The following is a 16636-nucleotide window of genomic DNA, read 5'->3' on the forward strand; positions in this document are numbered from 1 at the left end:
TACACTCTTTCACTTGTAAATACTTTCAGGTTTTTTGTTTGTTTTTATTGTTATTCTGGGGATCAAACCCAGCAGTGCTGGGTTTTTTTCATATTAATAACAGATATGTTTATCATTACATATCCATTAGTGCAGCTTTCAGTACCACTTGAAACATGCATAGCATCCTAGAGCAATCAGTTTAGCAGTGCTCTATTTTGTGATAGGATCTTGGTAAGGCTGGCCTCCAAGTTTCTATCCTCCTGCTTCAGCTTCCCAAAAGAGTAGGTAGGATTATAGATGTGTCACACACTCAGCTACTTTTTAATAATACTTCTTTCATCAACATCTGTTCTGTGTTCAGATAGCTCGATTGTTTCACAGAATGAGGTTTTGTGTAAATCAGTATCTGTAGGGGATCCATACATTGAATTTATTCAAGAAATCTCTTAAACTTTCCTTTCGCTTTTCACCTCATTTACTGAATTTATTTCACCTCATTTATCATTAGAATTATACACATTATGTATTTTGCTGTTGAAACCATAATTCTTAATTTGTGTTATAGATTGAAATACTTATGGAGTGTGAAATTTTTTAAAAATGCAGCTGGGTGTGGTAGCACATATCTGTAATCCCAACTCAGGAAGCTGAGGCAGGAGGTTTGTGAGGCCAATCTAAGCAATATAGGAAGGCCCTGTCTCAAACAACAGCAAATCATGGGTTTAAGCCTAAATGAGAATCTTTGGGCGTGAATATTTTAAAAAGTTGCACAAGTTATTCTGATGAGTGGCTCTGGTCGCTGATTATTAACCTAGATAGTATGTCTAAGAAAAGGAACAAACTCTTGTTAGGGAAAAGTTTATTTCAGGTTTCAGCAGGAAATAATTTAAGTGTAAACCTGTTGTAACTAATCATAGCGACAGAAGTGATTATATATGTAAACTTTGTCTTTAGAGGCAAAATTACATTAAATTAGGTTATTTAGAATATGTTTAGAAGTACTAATTTGGGTTCCTGGAAAACAACTAATTATGGGGTACCCAGGCCCACCTATGTTACTTTGCTTGGGACTGAAAAACCTTAGTTCTTAGATACTAGCTATTAATTTCTGATTGAATTAGAGAATTAAAATCTCTTCGTGTTAGGTGCTTTTTGCTTTTCTTTAGCCCTTTTTGCTGTTCTTTAATGCTATAAAATCACAATCTAATGAAGCAGATTCCCTTGTAGTGGTGTATAATTTTGGGGAAGTCATTAACTTTTTGACATGGTTATTTGTTTAGCTGACAAGCTCTCTTCCGACGACCTGAACTCCCTGATTGCTCATGCACATCGCCGTATTGACCAGCTAAACAGAGAGCTAGCAGAACAGAAAGCCACAGAGAAGCAGCACATCACATTGGCCTTGGAAAAACAAAAGCTGGAAGAAAAGCGGGCATTTGACTCTGCAGTGGCAAAAGCATTAGAGCATCACAGAAGTGAAGTACAGGCTGAGCAGGACAGAAAGGTAGAAGAAATGAGAATCATTGCCTAACATTTAAAATGACTCTAACTTGATTGTTATCTTCTGTAGATAATGCTGGTGGCCACTGACTTCAAAATACTAGATGTAAATGGTGGCAACCCACCTGTGGAGTAGACCCTTGGCCTTGTTCTATTCAGAACTTTCAGGGGAAGATGCAGACACAAAGGTGTGAAAAGTCATAAGCTGCTAGTGTCCAGGATTATCTAGCTCATATAATTCATTATAACCTCTGTCCTCTAAAGTATGCTGAAATAATCTCTGCTGAATTATGAATATATTTTATTTCTGCCAGTGTTTTTAAGTGCCAGTAGTTAAGCATGAAGTAGCTCTGTTACCCATCTTTTGGGGCACATCATGCGTTGAACATGGTGTCCACAGGCTGATTTAGGAAGAAGACTACTTATCTCACCTTCAAAGCTCTTTCTTTCCAAACTGCCAGACCCCACACACTCCTGGCCTTTCTCCTACCTTAGTGGCCACTCCTTTGCCTCCTCTGCCCAATCTGTTAAATACTGGCATGCGTGGCAGTGGTTCAGAAACATTTTCTCCATCTAAACTGTCTCCCAGTGTCCAGGTGGGAATTCAGTATTCATTATAAATTCAACATTTCTCAACTCTCTCATAATAGATTCTGGTTCATAATAGACAATGTATGCACATGCATGACACTGTAGGACATGGATGCTGCTGTCATCGTGTTCTTACTAAACTTTCTGTTTTCCTAAAAGTATATATGGAGGATTGAGAACTAATCAATACAGTGTTTGGTTTCACAGGTAGAAGAAGTCAGAGATGCCATGGAGAATGAGATGAGAACCCAGCTTCGCCGACAGGCAGCTGCCCACACTGATCACTTACGAGATGTCCTTAGGGTACAAGAACAAGAACTGAAGTATGAATTTGAGCAGGTAAGGACTGGTTGTAAAACCTTCTGTTTTTAACAAGCTCTCCTTTTCTATATTTTGTTTGTGGCCTGCTGAGAATCAAACCCAGGGGGTCTCACACATGCTAGACAAGTACCCTGCCACAGAGCTACATCCTAATCCTTTTTTTTGAGACAGGGTGTTGCTACATAGTTTAGGCTGTCCTTGAACTCACTATGTCACTCAGGCTGGCCTTGAACTCTATCGGAGATCCTTCTGCCTTTGCCTGGTATTACAGTGCTGGGATTACAGGCATGCACCACCACACCTGGCATTTTTCTTTTAATACATGTTTGCAGTACATAATGTTTACATTCATCTTAGGGAGTAGGTACATATGGATCCTTTTTAGTCCCCCTTTTCTCCCCTTACATTCCCTTCCCTTCATCTCTAGATTCCCTTCTCATTTGCAAGATTTTTCTGTTTCCTATTGTCTTTTGTTTTTTAAATTATTTATACTTTTGGGTCTCTCACATAAGAGATGTTAAACAATATTTAAGCTTGTGTCTGATTTATTTCACCTAACATTATGGTTTCAAGGTGCATCCCTTTTCTTACAAATAACTCAGACCTACCCAATTCTTATGGGTAAATACTCCATTGAGTATAAATACCACATTTTATCCATTCATCTCTTGATGATATATAGGCAGCTTCCGTGATTTAACTGAGTTTTGGTGCTAAAAACATGGGTATCCCTATATTATTGTGGCATAATGTCCTGAAATCTTTTGGGATGATACTTACGGAATAGCTGGGTTGAATGGAATTTGTAGTTTTAGTTTTTGAGGAATCTCTGTACTGATTTCCATAGTAGTTGTGCCAGTTTACATTCCTATCAACAATGCAGAAGGGTGCCTTTTTGCCTTGTTGCTTTTGCTACCATGTGGATGCTATGAACTATTTCTCCTCTGTGACACCCCTCTGCCATGTGCCACCTGCCTTGGAAGCCAGCTGATAATGGACTGAACCTCTACACATTGTGAGCTAAATAAACCCTTTCCCCTTTAAAAAAAAAAAAAAAAAAGAAGGGTGCCTTTTTCCTTGCAGCCTCACCAGCATTTGTTATTGTTTAGTTTTGTTTTTTGTTTTGTTTCAGTCTTGTTATGTGGTTGAGGCTGGCCTTGCACTTGCTAAGTAGCCTAGGCTGACCTCAGACTTATGGCAATTCTCCTGCCTTAGTCTCCTGAGTGCTGGGATTATAGGTGTGCACTACCACACCAGGTTCTATTATTTGATTTTGATGATAGCCATTCTTTCTAGAGTAAGATGGCATCTCAGTGTTATTTTAATTAGCATTCCTCTGATGGCCAGAGGTGTTGAGCATTTTTAATGTATTTATTGGCTATTTGTACTATCACCTAGCCCTTTTAATGTATCCTTAAGGATGTTGAAGAATGGGGAGAGAGTTCCAATGTGACTTGGCCTTGGTGGAGTGGTGCTTTTGTGTATCTGTAGAACTGCTGCTCCTTTTTACATAATGGTGTGCCTGTGTTCATGATCTGGTATATATCTCCTAGTTGTTTTGAGTCTTCAGAGCTTTAAACAGGGTAAAGGGGGTTTCAAGAGTGCAGACGGTACTTCTTAAACACATTTTGCCTACTTCCTTTCCACAAAGTCCTATACATCTTATGATAAGTGCTCAGATTGTATAACTGGAAAATTCCCAGAGAAGTAAGTTGTGAAATCATAGCAGTTCATCATGATGTCTTTCATCACAGTTTTATCCAACAAGTCATTTACAATAACATTTGCTTATTATTTTGTCTTGAAAGAAGGGAATGAGGGCCAGGCATGGTGCTGCAGTCCTACCACTTTGGAGACTGAAGCAGGAGAATCTTGAGTTGGAGACCAGCCTAGGCAACTTCGCAAGACCATCTCCAAAAAAAGGGGAGGGGGATTTTCTAAGTAAGGAAGTCTTCTAGAAAACTGAAATTTTGCCAGTATGAAAAGATATTTTAAATTGTATTTGATGGCTATTTTTCTGTGGAAAATGAATATATATAAGCTCCAGATGATATGGGATATTTATTATGTTGTGATAACATTTATTTTCTAAAGTTGCCAATTTGTTTCTTTTTTTTTTTTTGTACCAGGGATGGAACTCTGGACCTTCCACTTGTGAGGCAGGCAGACCACTGAGCTAAATCCCCAGCCCAATTTGTTTCTGGTTTTAACAGCCTTCTCACTTCTCCTAGTTGAATTCCTCTAATACAGTATTATGTCTGTCAGAAAATTTGCAGAGAATTACATATCAAATAGTCAGAAAAACTCAAGCTCTTACAGTTTCTTCAGATACAGTCTTACAGTTTCATGACGACTCTTTTGAGATTTGTTTAAGCAAAGGTCTCACTATGTAGTTCAGGCTGGCCTTGAAATCACTATGTAGCCCAGGCTGGCCTCAAATTAAAGGCAGTCCTCTCCTGCCTCAGTCTCCCAAGTGTTGGGATTACACATGTGCACCACTATGCCCTACTCTTTTGAGATTTTAAATGTTCTCTTTGTTCAGGAAATGGCAGTTGCTGAAAAACTAGTATCCAGGTAAGTGACACTCATGAAGGTAGCATTCTTTTTTCATACATTATGTGTTTTATTTCAGAATCTGTCTGAGAAGCTCTCTGAACAAGAATTAGAGTTTCGCCGTCTCAGTCAAGAGCAAGTTGACAATTTTACTTTGGATATAAACACTGCCTATGCCCGACTGAGAGGAATTGAGCAGGCTGTTCAGAGTGAGCACAGTCTATGTTACCTTATAATCTTACTCAATGCAGTATTAGGATAATAGAGTACTTGTACCAACATAAGGTCATAAAGATACTCAAGTCACTGTCCCACTTTCACTCATTTCTTGGAAAGTTTGTCCCAGGTTTGATAGGTTTAGAACGTAGAGCATTGTGAGAAGAAATCATTGGTGGGGGAAATCTAAAACTTAAGTAACTTGTGTGACAAACAGGTCATCTTTTTCAAGGCATTTCACTCCACATGCTTTTCTTGGGTCTGGTGTGGCCGTGTTTTCCTCCCCGGGCACTGGAGGGTTATCCAGAAGTGGCAATGTGCTGAGTCCACCCTTCAAGGGGGGTGGTAGTTATGCTGAGGCCTCTATGCTACATAGAAAGGGACACATCCTGACAATGGCAATTTTGATAAAATAGGTTTCCTTGGGATGTTAAGAAATCTTTTGTCAAAACAGTAAAGAATATGGGTACTTGGGAAAGTTCAAGACCCAGTCTAAGGGCCGGGGATTTAGCTCAGTGGTTCCGCTGCCTGTCTCGCAAGCGCAAGGACCCGAGTTCAATCCCCGGTACCAAAAAAAGACCCAGTCTAGCACAGTACTTCCTTTGAAATGTTCCTTTTTTTGCATCAAATTTATGGTAGCCTTAATATAAATTTTAGCTGAATTTAACATGCTTCCTTCTCAACATCTGAATTAGAGGTCCTGCAAATGGGAGTGACTTCTTGTACTGTATTTGGCTATGCATTGTCCTGGGTGTCACAGGAAGACTTAGTTGTGCTTGTGCAGATGCACCCTCCCAGCTCTCATCCTTATTTTAGTGCAAACCCTCATCAAAATGTGGCATGCCTTACTGCCTCGGTGTGAAAGGCCAGTAGAAAGTAGAAAGGCCAGAAGTGAGTGGGTGGTGGGGCAGGTTGTAGGAGGCTCTCTCTAGCTACATCTTCCTCATGAGGATTCTGCATGTTGAATGTGCTTCACTTTTGTGGATACGTGGTCAGGTGGAGAAAAAATTGTTTTTTTTCTAACATTCATTTCTTCATAGGTCATGCAGTTGCTGAGGAAGAAGCCAGAAAAGCTCACCAACTCTGGCTTTCAGTGGAGGCACTAAAATACAGCATGAAGACCTCATCAGCAGATTTGCCCACTGTCCCCTTGGGGGGTGTGGTTGAGGTCATCAGAGCTAGCTGCTCTGATAGTGAGTTTGCCCAAGCAATAACCGCAGCTATCCCTCCAGAGTCCCTGACTCGGGGGGTGTACAGTGAAGAGACCCTGAGAGCCCGTTTCTATGCTGTCCAGAAACTAGCCCGAAGGGTAGCGATGATTGATGAAACCAGAAACAGCTTGTACCAGTACTTCCTTTCCTACTTGCAGTCACTACTGCTATTCCCCACTCAGCAGCTGAAGCCACCAGCAGAACTCTACCCTGAAGATATCAACACATTTAAGTTACTCTCCTATGCCTCCTATTGCATTGAGCATGGTGACCTGGAGCTGGCAGCAAAGTTTGTCAATCAGCTGAAAGGAGAGTCTAGACGAGTGGCACAGGACTGGCTGAAGGAAGCCCGAATGACCCTAGAAACTAAACAGATAGTGGACATCCTGACAGCATACGCCAGTGCCGTAGGAATAGGAACCACACAGGTGCAGCAAGAGTAAGGTCTAGGAGAGCAGTGTAATGTCATTTATGTCAGAGGAATCAGCAGTGATATATGAAGGGTTTGCAACAAGGGTCCCAGAATTGTCTAGAAGTGAGCACGTTCCAAGCCCTGTGCTAAATGTTAATACCTGTTGCATTCACCTTCCCACTTGGTATCTTGTCAGTGAACTCCAGGAGTGCATTCTTTGCAACTTGTGTAACATATCCCATTTTTCAGGATTTACTGATCAGGCTTGTGAGCCATTGAAAATAATGTTTGTGATCCCTACTATTGATTCTGCCCTTGGAGCAAACTGAATAAAGCAACACGATGAAATCTGTGTTATCTTATCCCTTTTTAAAAAGTGCCATCTGCGCAAGCGCTAGAACCGGAGTTCAATCCCTGGTACCAAAAAAAAGTGCCATTTCTAGTTTGTTGTGTATGCAGAATCCTTGAGAAGCAGCAGAAGACCCTAGGAATCCCGGTGTTCTAAGGCTGTTAACTGGGTCAGCAGAAGTACGAGCCTTCTTGGCTTTGGTGAATTGATTCCTACTAGTCAAACTCTGAGTGATTAATGGAGCCAAAATGCCAGGGTATTTGTAATTGAGGACGTTGCATTCCAGTGGTCAGCATGAGAATATGCATGCCTCCCAAACTGGACTGCAGTCCACAGGAGCAAGTTCTTTTCTGTTGGGACCTGATATGCACACACCTATGTACATCTGCATGAAGCAGTTCTCAAACCACTGCTTGTCACTCCTACTTGCATTGCCGTTTTCTGCTATCTGGCTTGTAAATCTTCACTTGAGTGGAAGTAGGCATGGAATCCTAGGGGCTGGATTGAGTAATTTTGTGTTATTTCACATGGACTGCCCTAAGAACCTGGAGAACTTTCTCAGTTCACCTCACTGAAGACTGAGGCAACTGCCATATTGGATAAACCATAGTTCTTATCTTTTGACTTAATTTTTTACTCCCCAAAGACTACTACCTCTTAATAAAAATACTGCCAAAATTTTAAGAATTAACAATTTCTTGTTGGGGTTTATGTTCCTAAGATTAAGAAGGTACTTTTATCTGAATATCCTGTGAATCATGAGGTCACCATTTCCCTCCCTCAACTTCAGAGGTAGGTCCCTGCATGCTACAGACCTTATCCTTTTATTTTGGGATACACTGGTCTATCTTTGGCCTGACATTAATATTTCTTACATTCCTCCCCAAATACATATGGTTTCCCTGATTGAAACAGCTGCTTTGGGGGAATGCCTTAGTCTCTTCAAGGTAGTGACACCCTGGAGACCTACTAGGGAGTGAAGCTTTCATGAGACAATGGGCAGTTCTAAATTCAGTCCTCTTTGAAATAGCATGAAATTGCAGAACACATTAACTTGCAAAGCTAAATTTATAGTACAAGTGCTTGAAATTTCTATTTTACTCATAGGAAAACAAATAATAGATTATAAGGAGCTTCAGACGTGACTTAGCTCAGCCAAAGTAAGCAATCTGATTCCAGCTCTGTAGGGATAAAAATGATCACTGGATGCTGCTGCCTGCCTCGAAAGCACAAGGTACTGAGTTCAATCCCCGGTACCAAAAAACAAACAATGACCACTGGGTTTCACGTCTTAGTACAAAGCTTCCCACTCCTACTGCTCACTAGGAAATGATACAGTATTGCAAAGGGGACCTTGCTTGGCCAGTCTGGTCTATCCTTCCTTAGGCTCTATACAGCTGTCTTCCTGAGACACCTCAGTAACCACTGAAGTGAGGCCTTGCCTGGGTTCCTAGCTGTAATCCCAACAGCAAGGTTTTGGGGGAGATGGGTACAGCCCTGGGCACTGGGGCAGGCCAGCTTCATTTCAGCATGTCACACCACTGCCACTTCTGATTTAAAGGTCATATAAAACTAAGGCTTCACTTCTATCCTGCTTTCCTTGTCTCAATCTGTCTCAGCCTTAAATTAGATTATCTTCTTGCCTCCCATTCCAGATTGCTGTTGTTGGGCATGATGGCACATGCCTGCAATCCCAGCACTCAAAAGCCTGAAGCAAGAGGATGGTCTCAAGTTTGAGGCCAGCTTGAACTACACAGCAAGACTCAAAAAAAAAAAAAAAATCACTTAACAAAAACTCTGAACTTTAGAGCTCCAGAATCCAGTTAACAAATTAAGCTTTTTGTTTTGTTTTTTAGGACAGGGTTTTGCTATGTAGTTCAGGCTGGCCTTTAACTCATGGCAATCCTGCTTTAGCCTCCCAAGTGCTGATCACAGGTACGTGCCACCACACCCGTAATTTTCGACAGTTAAGTCCCCAACTTATGAGCAAGTTCCATTCTGGGAGAACTGTTTGTAAATTGGATTCATTTGTAAGTACACTTGTGAAAGTTTGCAACTTGAATGTCTTTAAATTCAGGATTTAGTGTCTTTTAAGGCACACTTTTATGTTCTTTCGTATTAACTTAAATGCTCTGCTCTCAACAGGTTCTGGAATAAAAGCAGTCTCCCAAATCCCAAATGAGTTGTCTCACTAGTTTTAAAGTAACTTGTTTCAACTTAGTGCAGAATAGATCATTTAACATAAAAGGAAAATAAAAAGGCTTAAGGGTCAGGCAACTTTTCTAGTTGTAAGCATTTCCCCTAACCACAGGTCTGTTTCCTTTGGTTTGATGTTACCTTGGGGCAAGGAGACCACTACACCTCTTAACTTCTCAAGAAGGTGAAGTTATTTTGTGAGAGATGCTCATTATGTAGTTCTTACTGCCCTTCCACTTGCTATGTGGCCCAGACCCCTGAACTCTTGGCCCTCCTGCCTTAGGCTCCCATAGCTTGTTTTGTTGGGGGGTGCTGGAAGGGTTGGGACAGGAGCAAGTGGCAGAATTTAGGTTGTCCTGGGAATAAATTGTCATGACCTTTACGCCTCTTACATGTTCTTAGTTTTTAAGAATCTTCAGTCTCCCTGAACTCTTCTTGGGCTTGATCCCCAGTAGTCCGGAATTCTCTAATGTCCATAGCTGGGCAGGTTCAGCTTGACAGCATTTCTAATAAGCTCTGCCCTAGGTCAGGGTGAAGACCTGTTCAGTGCCCAGACTTGTACACCTTTTAATTATCTCTCGTCCTAGCACCTGTCTTAACCCAGCTAAGTCAATACACTCTTTTCTCTGGGAAAATCCCACTTAACCTTTCAAGTCTAATCTGGTTTTGTAAAACCAGTCTTATCCATCTATTTTCCAAGACTCATCTCAGTGTATTTGTTTTTCACAATTTTTTGACCACGACCAACAGTAAAGCTTACATCATGATGTGATACACTTGGGGGACATAACCATGTTCAATTTAAAAATACATCACCAATATTACAGAACTGTTATTTTTTGTTAGTTTCTCGGTACTGGACTGAACCCTGCACCTTGCACTAGGTGTTAATTCCCATGCCTTTTTATTTTCAGATAGGATCTTGGTCAGGTTACTAAAGCTGGCCTTACATTTGCAATCCTGCTTCAGTCTCCCGAGTAGCTGGGATTACAGGCGTATACCACTGTGTCCGGCTTGTACTTGAATTTTCTGATCCATTTCCTTAAAAATCCTGGTCACTGCCATCAAAAATCACTTTATTTTATAGAATATGGGTACAGAACCAGTGACAACACATCCGTAACATTTTCCCCAAGCCCAGTACTTCATGTAGTGTCTAAATTGCATCTCAGGACACCAGGCAAGTCAGGTTTTAAGCCTCTACAAAGGTTGAAGCATGTATTAAATCCATTCAGCATTTATCAATACCTAAGTGCTAGATTTGAGTTTAATTCTAAGTCCATTTGAGGTTGTTTGATCCTGGTGAGTTTTTTGCTTGAATACTTCAATACAACTGTAATAAGACATTTTATTGTTAAGAGTTCTTGATGTTCTGCTGAAATGTTGTGTAGCTTAAAACTTCACACACTGGTAACTGAAATCTGAGGGAATCTAGAAGTTTATTCCAAATATATTAACAATCTTCCCTCTCCCCTTCCCATTCTAAAGAAGTCTTTATTTCCATTTGCTATCACAAAAAGCCACTTAGAAAGTTTCATTATCTACAGTCCACACTTTGTAGGTGACCACCTCCCCCCCCCCTTTTTTGCAGTACTGGGGATTGTACTTTTGCACTGAAATACATTCCCAGCCTCTTTTTCCGAGACAGGGTCCCTGACCAGGCTCAAATGTAAAACCCTTCTGCCTCCTAGAGTGCTGAGATTATAGGTGTATATCACCATGCCCACCTTATAGAGCTGTAGACTATTTCAGAATTAAACATTAAAAAAAAACAATGGAAGCCGGGCATGGTGGTGCATACCTGTAATCCTTGCACTTGGGAGGCTGAGGCAGGATTGCCATGAGTTCAAGGCCAGCCTGAACTACGTAGTGAAGCCCTGTCTCAAAAAAGGAAATACAGGGCTGGGGAATTAGCTCAGTGGTGCCACTGCCTGCCTTGCAAGTGCAGGTCCAGAGTTCGATCCCCGGTACCAAAGCAAAAAAAAAAAAAAAAGGAAATACACATATGTATTAATTACGTTTACTTATAGTCTTCATTTTACCAGCTGTGCAGCCTAAAGATGCCATTATCTTGTTTAATCAATTCTAAAATGCATAATTACATCTACATATTCTTCAAGTTGGGACACTATTGATCAAACAGCAACTGTGATGTAATTCAAGAAAACTTTTTTTTCTTTTTCTGGTACTGGGGATCAAACTCAGGACCTTGTGCTAGTGAGGTCAGCGCAGCACCACTGAGCTAAATCCCCAGCCCAAGAAAACCTTTCAAGATCACAGAAGCAACAGCAGCATTTATGCCAGAAAAGGCTGGTAAGCAACAGCATGCCGATGCTGACAGTGTGAGCACCCTTTGTGTGTGCGGGGCTTATCCACTGACAAAAGCCATGGACCTCATGATGTGCACTTGTGGCGTAAGAGATGAAATGGCAGTGCTGCTGCTTAAATGGGACCTCTTGAGTGATGCTCTGATAGATGGATTAGTAACCAGTAAATTCGCTTGATCTAACATCAGCGTTGTGTCCACTATTTTATAGTACCAAATTCATAGTACCAATGCATTCTCTTTTCTTCATATTGGACTGAATATTTCATTTGCCGTCACTGTCGCTGTCGTTATCACTGCTGCTGTCACCATCCAATGCAGTTAGGGTGCCCAGGGCTTCCCTGTAAGGAAAAGTAACTGGAGGGTACACTACAGCTTGTCATGAGCTTGGTGCTTGGTGTCTCAGACACTCACTGGATAATCTTATCAGGCTGCACTCACCTACGTTAAGGACAAAGGAAGAGCTAACAACAGCCCCATCTTTGGGCATCCGACTCATATGACAATGAAGTAATTATTAAATCAGTAAACTACTACATCCTTTTTTGTAAGGGAAGAATGGAATACAGGTGGGAGAGAGAGAGAGAGACTGCCATCTGACTGGAAGAAAGACAAGCCCTGCTCCTTCACGGTGAAGACTCAAGCCCCACTTACTTTTGTTCTGGGTCCATTTCAAATTCCGTCACTGCTCTCTGTATGAGACTCTCACAAACAGGCAAGCTGAAGGCGCTAGCCAGCTTCACAACCTCAATGGCCTTGGCAGGACTGTTGCATACTTTTGCACTGTCCATAAATTCACTCAGCAGTTCACTTCTGTTTTTTGAAAAAGGCAAAATATGAAGTTTCCAACTGAAACCCTTCAGTCAAAGGCTTACACGAAAAATTCAGACTAAGTTTACTAACAAAACCCTGATATAGCTTTGGAGTCAAGTTACAAGAAGTCTCAAGGCCCAAGGAGAAACTGAGTATTAGTTGAATATACCTTCACCGAGAATGTACTCAACACATTCCCAGTGTGTCACGATCACTGAACACAGGTAAAAAAACTGCTTGCCTCAGGATGCCCAGGATGGGAGACTGATTGGGTTCCTAAACATAGCACCCAAATGCAGTGGCTGAGGTATGTGAACAAAATGCAATCGCAAGAGCCAGCCCGTCTAATTTCAGCCTGTACCAGGTGAGGCCTATTAACTAACTTACCTGGGAATTTTATTATGCTTCCTGAAAAGTTCCAACATCTTCCTGTGCAAGAGGAGATAAAAGAGTGACTATAAATACTGAGCAACACAAGAGCAAAATGAGGAAGGCCATCAGATGAAGCTCTTCTCCCTGGGTTCAGAGACTCAACACCCTTTTCACACTGTAATCTCCTAAGTAAGTTCATCTGTGTGCTCCACTGGCTCCTAGCCCTGCCTGTACATCATAGTCAGCTTAGGGGCTTAACCCCACCCTCAACTCCACACATCAACATTAGATGTCAGTGTTGAGAACTGGAGAGAACACACCTACATCCTTTGCAGCTGAAGAGAGGCACGAGGCAGGAGGCACACACAGCCTGGCCTCCCCTCCTATACCATGGCATGGGTCTGTCCTAAAACTCTGTTATAAAGAGCAGGCTCAGATCGAGGCAAGTCTCATGTAAGTGCACGCCATCAACCTGCCACATGCAGGACAAAGGCGGAACACATACATTCAGCTCCCATGATTCAGCTGAGGTCCGTACCCCTGCGCCAATCATCACAGCCTGGTTCACAGCAAGTGTGCTAACCTGCCTGAGCTAAGCGGCACATGCAAATGCCAGCTTTGTCACTACAGCGAAGGTGCTAGCAGGTCATGTGTGTTGAATGAGCCATGCTTCTAAAAGAAGTTGTAGCATTTTTACCTGGAGATAGTTTAACAGCCACATTTTAGACTGGTAATCAGATATTCAAGTTGTGCACAATGCACCCTAAACCCCCAGAACACACATTTACACCCAACACAAACTAAAGTAGAAGTGTGACTACCCCTACGAAGTATCCTTTTGTTGACTTCTCACTTTTGGAAAATAAATATGCATAAGGTTCCCATTTATAACTAATCTCAGAAAGGATGTGAGTAAAGTGCTGATGAAAACATTACCACAGAATGGCATAAACCCAAAATGGATTCTAGTCAAGGCTGTGTTTAGTAAATGCTAGTTTCCAAGTAGTCCAAGTACACACCCATTTTATGTGAGGGAGTGGGGAGTGGGAGGAGCACTCAAATAACAACCCAGTGACCAAAAAATTAAAGAAAAAATTTTTTGGCCAATTTATTCCATTTACATGGGCTGACAAGTGAAGTTAAGTGACTTACTTGCTCACGGACTGAAAATAGGTAAAAAATGGAAAGACAATACTCAGCTCACCTAAACCATGCATGCCCTCTTAAATACTATATATTACGCACAGTGCTCTTCTTCCAAAAATTTGCTTTTTAGCTAGTATTTTGCAAGTTCCCACTGCAAATTAACTATGCATTCTAGTTGGCTCTTGGTAAATGATGCATCATGCAGCCAAATTAGAGAATCAGGTAAATGTCCTAGACTCAAGTAGAAATGCTACTACCTTGTACTCATAGTCTGTACTCACCAGGCTTCCTGGGCTCTCTCAGCCCTTAAGAAGAGGGCAGCTATACAGTTGAGAACACTGGCTGGCCAACTGGGAGCAGGTTTGGCTTCATAAGTAGATTTGATGTCAGCAGCACAATCAGCAAACGCCATCTGAAGCTGAGAAGCTCTAAGAGTCAGCAGAACTGCTGAGCTGGTGTGATGGTAATTTAAGTTCACAAAATAACATTTTACCATGTGAATATATCATGTATATGGCACATAAATAATACAGTAAAAAGAACAAAGGGCCCTGTACTGGGATAATTTGATTAGACAAATCTATCAAATTCAACTATGAGTTTTCTTTTTATATGCGAACTTTTAAAAAACCAAGCTCTGTTCAGCATAGGGAGAAGCTATTTTCCTGCAGCTTGAACTAGAGGAAACAGAGTGACTTTAGGACTAGCATTCTGCTAACACCAAGATGTTTAGATGTATCATAACCTAAATCTGGGTTTGGGAGGTACTCTCCACAATGACAGATGAAACAAGAGATACTACCCTATAAGAGAACCTCGGTGTTAGAGGATTTACTGATGAGTACAAATCTAATATTGATAATGAAACTTGAGTTTCAAGACAGTCCTACCTGTGGTGGGTGTTTATCCCTGGCCATGAGCATCAGGATTTCTTCTTTTAGCTCACTGCGAAATGTGTGACCGTATTCTTTACTATCTTAAGACAAAAAGAATCATAAGGATGATCACCAAAATGCTGAAATTTTTGGCATTGTGCAATGTTAGTTGTTAACCTCATTGTTTTGGTGCATTAAAAAAAAAAGCTGCTGATATTTTCTGTTTTGAGTTTATCCTACGATTCCAGAAAACCAAGAGGATGATTAACGGTGCAAACAAAGAGTAGTGAAAGCTCTCATTTCCAGTCAAGTGTTATGCACTACATTTGGGTAGCCCCCAGCTCCATTTACATCATTTGGAAACTTCAGTGTTCTCTTACATACAGACATTAGAGCAGTCTTGTGCAATGGCAGGACAGGACTGCAGTCCCAGTTTCATGGAAATAGAGCCAGCTAGAAGTGGACTTTGTAATACAGTAATCACATAATAGAGATACAGATCTGTGTTTCATCTTGCAACCTATTTATACACACAGATCAGACCAAAACACATCCATGCCATGGCTGTTACTGAGAAACATGGTTATCACAGATCCAAAATGATCCAACAGAGTAAAGAGGAGCAGCCAGGGCTTTAAGGTCACCAACCTGCACTCAGATTTAGAGTCTGCCACATAAGTAGCACTAATCTTCCCTGTGGCACATTACAGAAGAGTTGCACAAAACCGAACTTATTCAAATGTCACAAAGGGATAAATAGGTCATTTTCAACAAAGTTTTACTCATGTAATCCTATATGTGACATAAGCAAGTGGTGAAAGGGACCTCAACCCAGCCTAAGATGGAAGTTTTATCCCTAACAATAATGTTAACATGTTAATTAATCTATAGGATACTGAAGAAACCCAGGCCTAACACTAACCTTTCCAAATCTGAGGAATCATTTCTAGACGGTTGGCCACATCTAAAGAATGGAGGAGAGCCATCACTACTTGGGAATGGGGAAAGAACACCTGATTAGGAGATACACAAATACAATTTTAAATCATTAGTCAGCAAAGATACCTACAAATTCCTATACAATGATAAATGATAAGTCATGAACCAGCTTACCGAAGGTATCAGGTCTTTATACCACTTTAAGGTGGTATCAATTTGTTCCATTAGACAAAGCAAACTGAAAAACCTGGAACTGTGACAGAGAAAAAAAGCATGTTTAATCTAACATCTCTATTATCTAAAAACAAAGATTCAGTGGATTAGTGAAATTGTATATATTAATATTTACAAACAATTTCAAGTTTCAAGGCCAGTGCTTGACCCAATAGACGGCTCCTGAACTGGTCATTTACGACTGACTCCTCAGTGTGCTCTCAGGTCCTGGCAAGAAGGTACTGAGTATCACAAGCATGTTAAAAGCATTCAATGTGAAGCAAGGATGTGGACACATGGAAAACAACTCTCACACACTGATTCACACACAGGGTGACTCCTTAAATTCATGTTTTTATCTGCCTAAAAGCAAATCCACTTATGGAACTTTCTGGGCGCCAGTATACTTATTTTTAAATACTTTTTAAAAAGCAGGGATTGGAAAAAGTTCTTCAGGTATTCTCCTTGCTATAATAATTTGAAAATATATAAAGGCCATAGGAAAAAAAAGATACATGGATTTTTAAAGAGTTACAAAGAAAAAACTCTGGAAGCATACACACTACCAGATTCAGCATGTTACAAATGCTTTACTTTCTAAGTGCTCACTTATTAAATAAC

General features: G+C 40.9%; 2 protein-coding genes and 1 non-coding gene across 17 annotated transcripts in view; 1 reads left to right on the forward strand and 2 right to left on the reverse strand.

The window, feature by feature from the left end:
* Immt (inner membrane mitochondrial protein) overlaps window positions 1-7134 on the forward strand; it is a 43066-nt gene extending 35932 nt beyond the window's left edge. For all 12 annotated transcript variants that reach the window (XM_004844584.4, XM_087204268.1, XM_087204272.1 and 9 more), the window contains 4 exons: window positions 1263-1486; window positions 2281-2412; window positions 5027-5156; window positions 6204-7134. In XM_004844584.4, coding sequence (XP_004844641.1) covers window positions 1263-1486; window positions 2281-2412; window positions 5027-5156; window positions 6204-6817 — 1100 coding nt within the window. In that variant the 3' untranslated portion in view covers window positions 6818-7134. The remainder of the gene's footprint in view (window positions 1-1262; window positions 1487-2280; window positions 2413-5026; window positions 5157-6203) is intronic.
* Ptcd3 (pentatricopeptide repeat domain 3) overlaps window positions 1-16636 on the reverse strand; it is a 48559-nt gene that overhangs the window by 7225 nt on the left and 24698 nt on the right. The window contains exons 18-24 of one of the 4 annotated variants that reach the window (XM_004844588.3): window positions 15977-16055; window positions 15786-15876; window positions 14879-14964; window positions 14270-14406; window positions 12858-12899; window positions 12312-12470; window positions 10387-11998 (exon numbers count right to left, since the gene is read on the reverse strand). In XM_004844588.3, the coding sequence (XP_004844645.1) occupies window positions 11923-11998; window positions 12312-12470; window positions 12858-12899; window positions 14270-14406; window positions 14879-14964; window positions 15786-15876; window positions 15977-16055 (670 nt within the window). In that variant the 3' untranslated portion in view covers window positions 10387-11922. Of the gene's footprint in view, window positions 1-10386; window positions 12015-12311; window positions 12471-12857; window positions 12900-14269; window positions 14441-14878; window positions 14965-15785; window positions 15877-15976; window positions 16056-16636 lie in introns of those variants that run through there. The other 3 variants (XM_087204276.1, XM_087204274.1, XM_021258206.2) reach the window with 3 other exon arrangements.
* On the reverse strand, window positions 13270-13404 carry LOC147829788 (small nucleolar RNA SNORD94). The gene has a single exon (XR_015448583.1). It is a non-coding gene; the product is annotated as a small nucleolar RNA SNORD94 (small nucleolar RNA).

This window comes from Heterocephalus glaber, unplaced genomic scaffold (genome assembly GCF_053883595.1).
Source record: "Heterocephalus glaber isolate CG9 unplaced genomic scaffold, H.glaber_assembly_v1.0 deba00000470, whole genome shotgun sequence".
In the NCBI taxonomy this organism is placed as follows: domain Eukaryota; kingdom Metazoa; phylum Chordata; class Mammalia; order Rodentia; family Bathyergidae; genus Heterocephalus; species Heterocephalus glaber.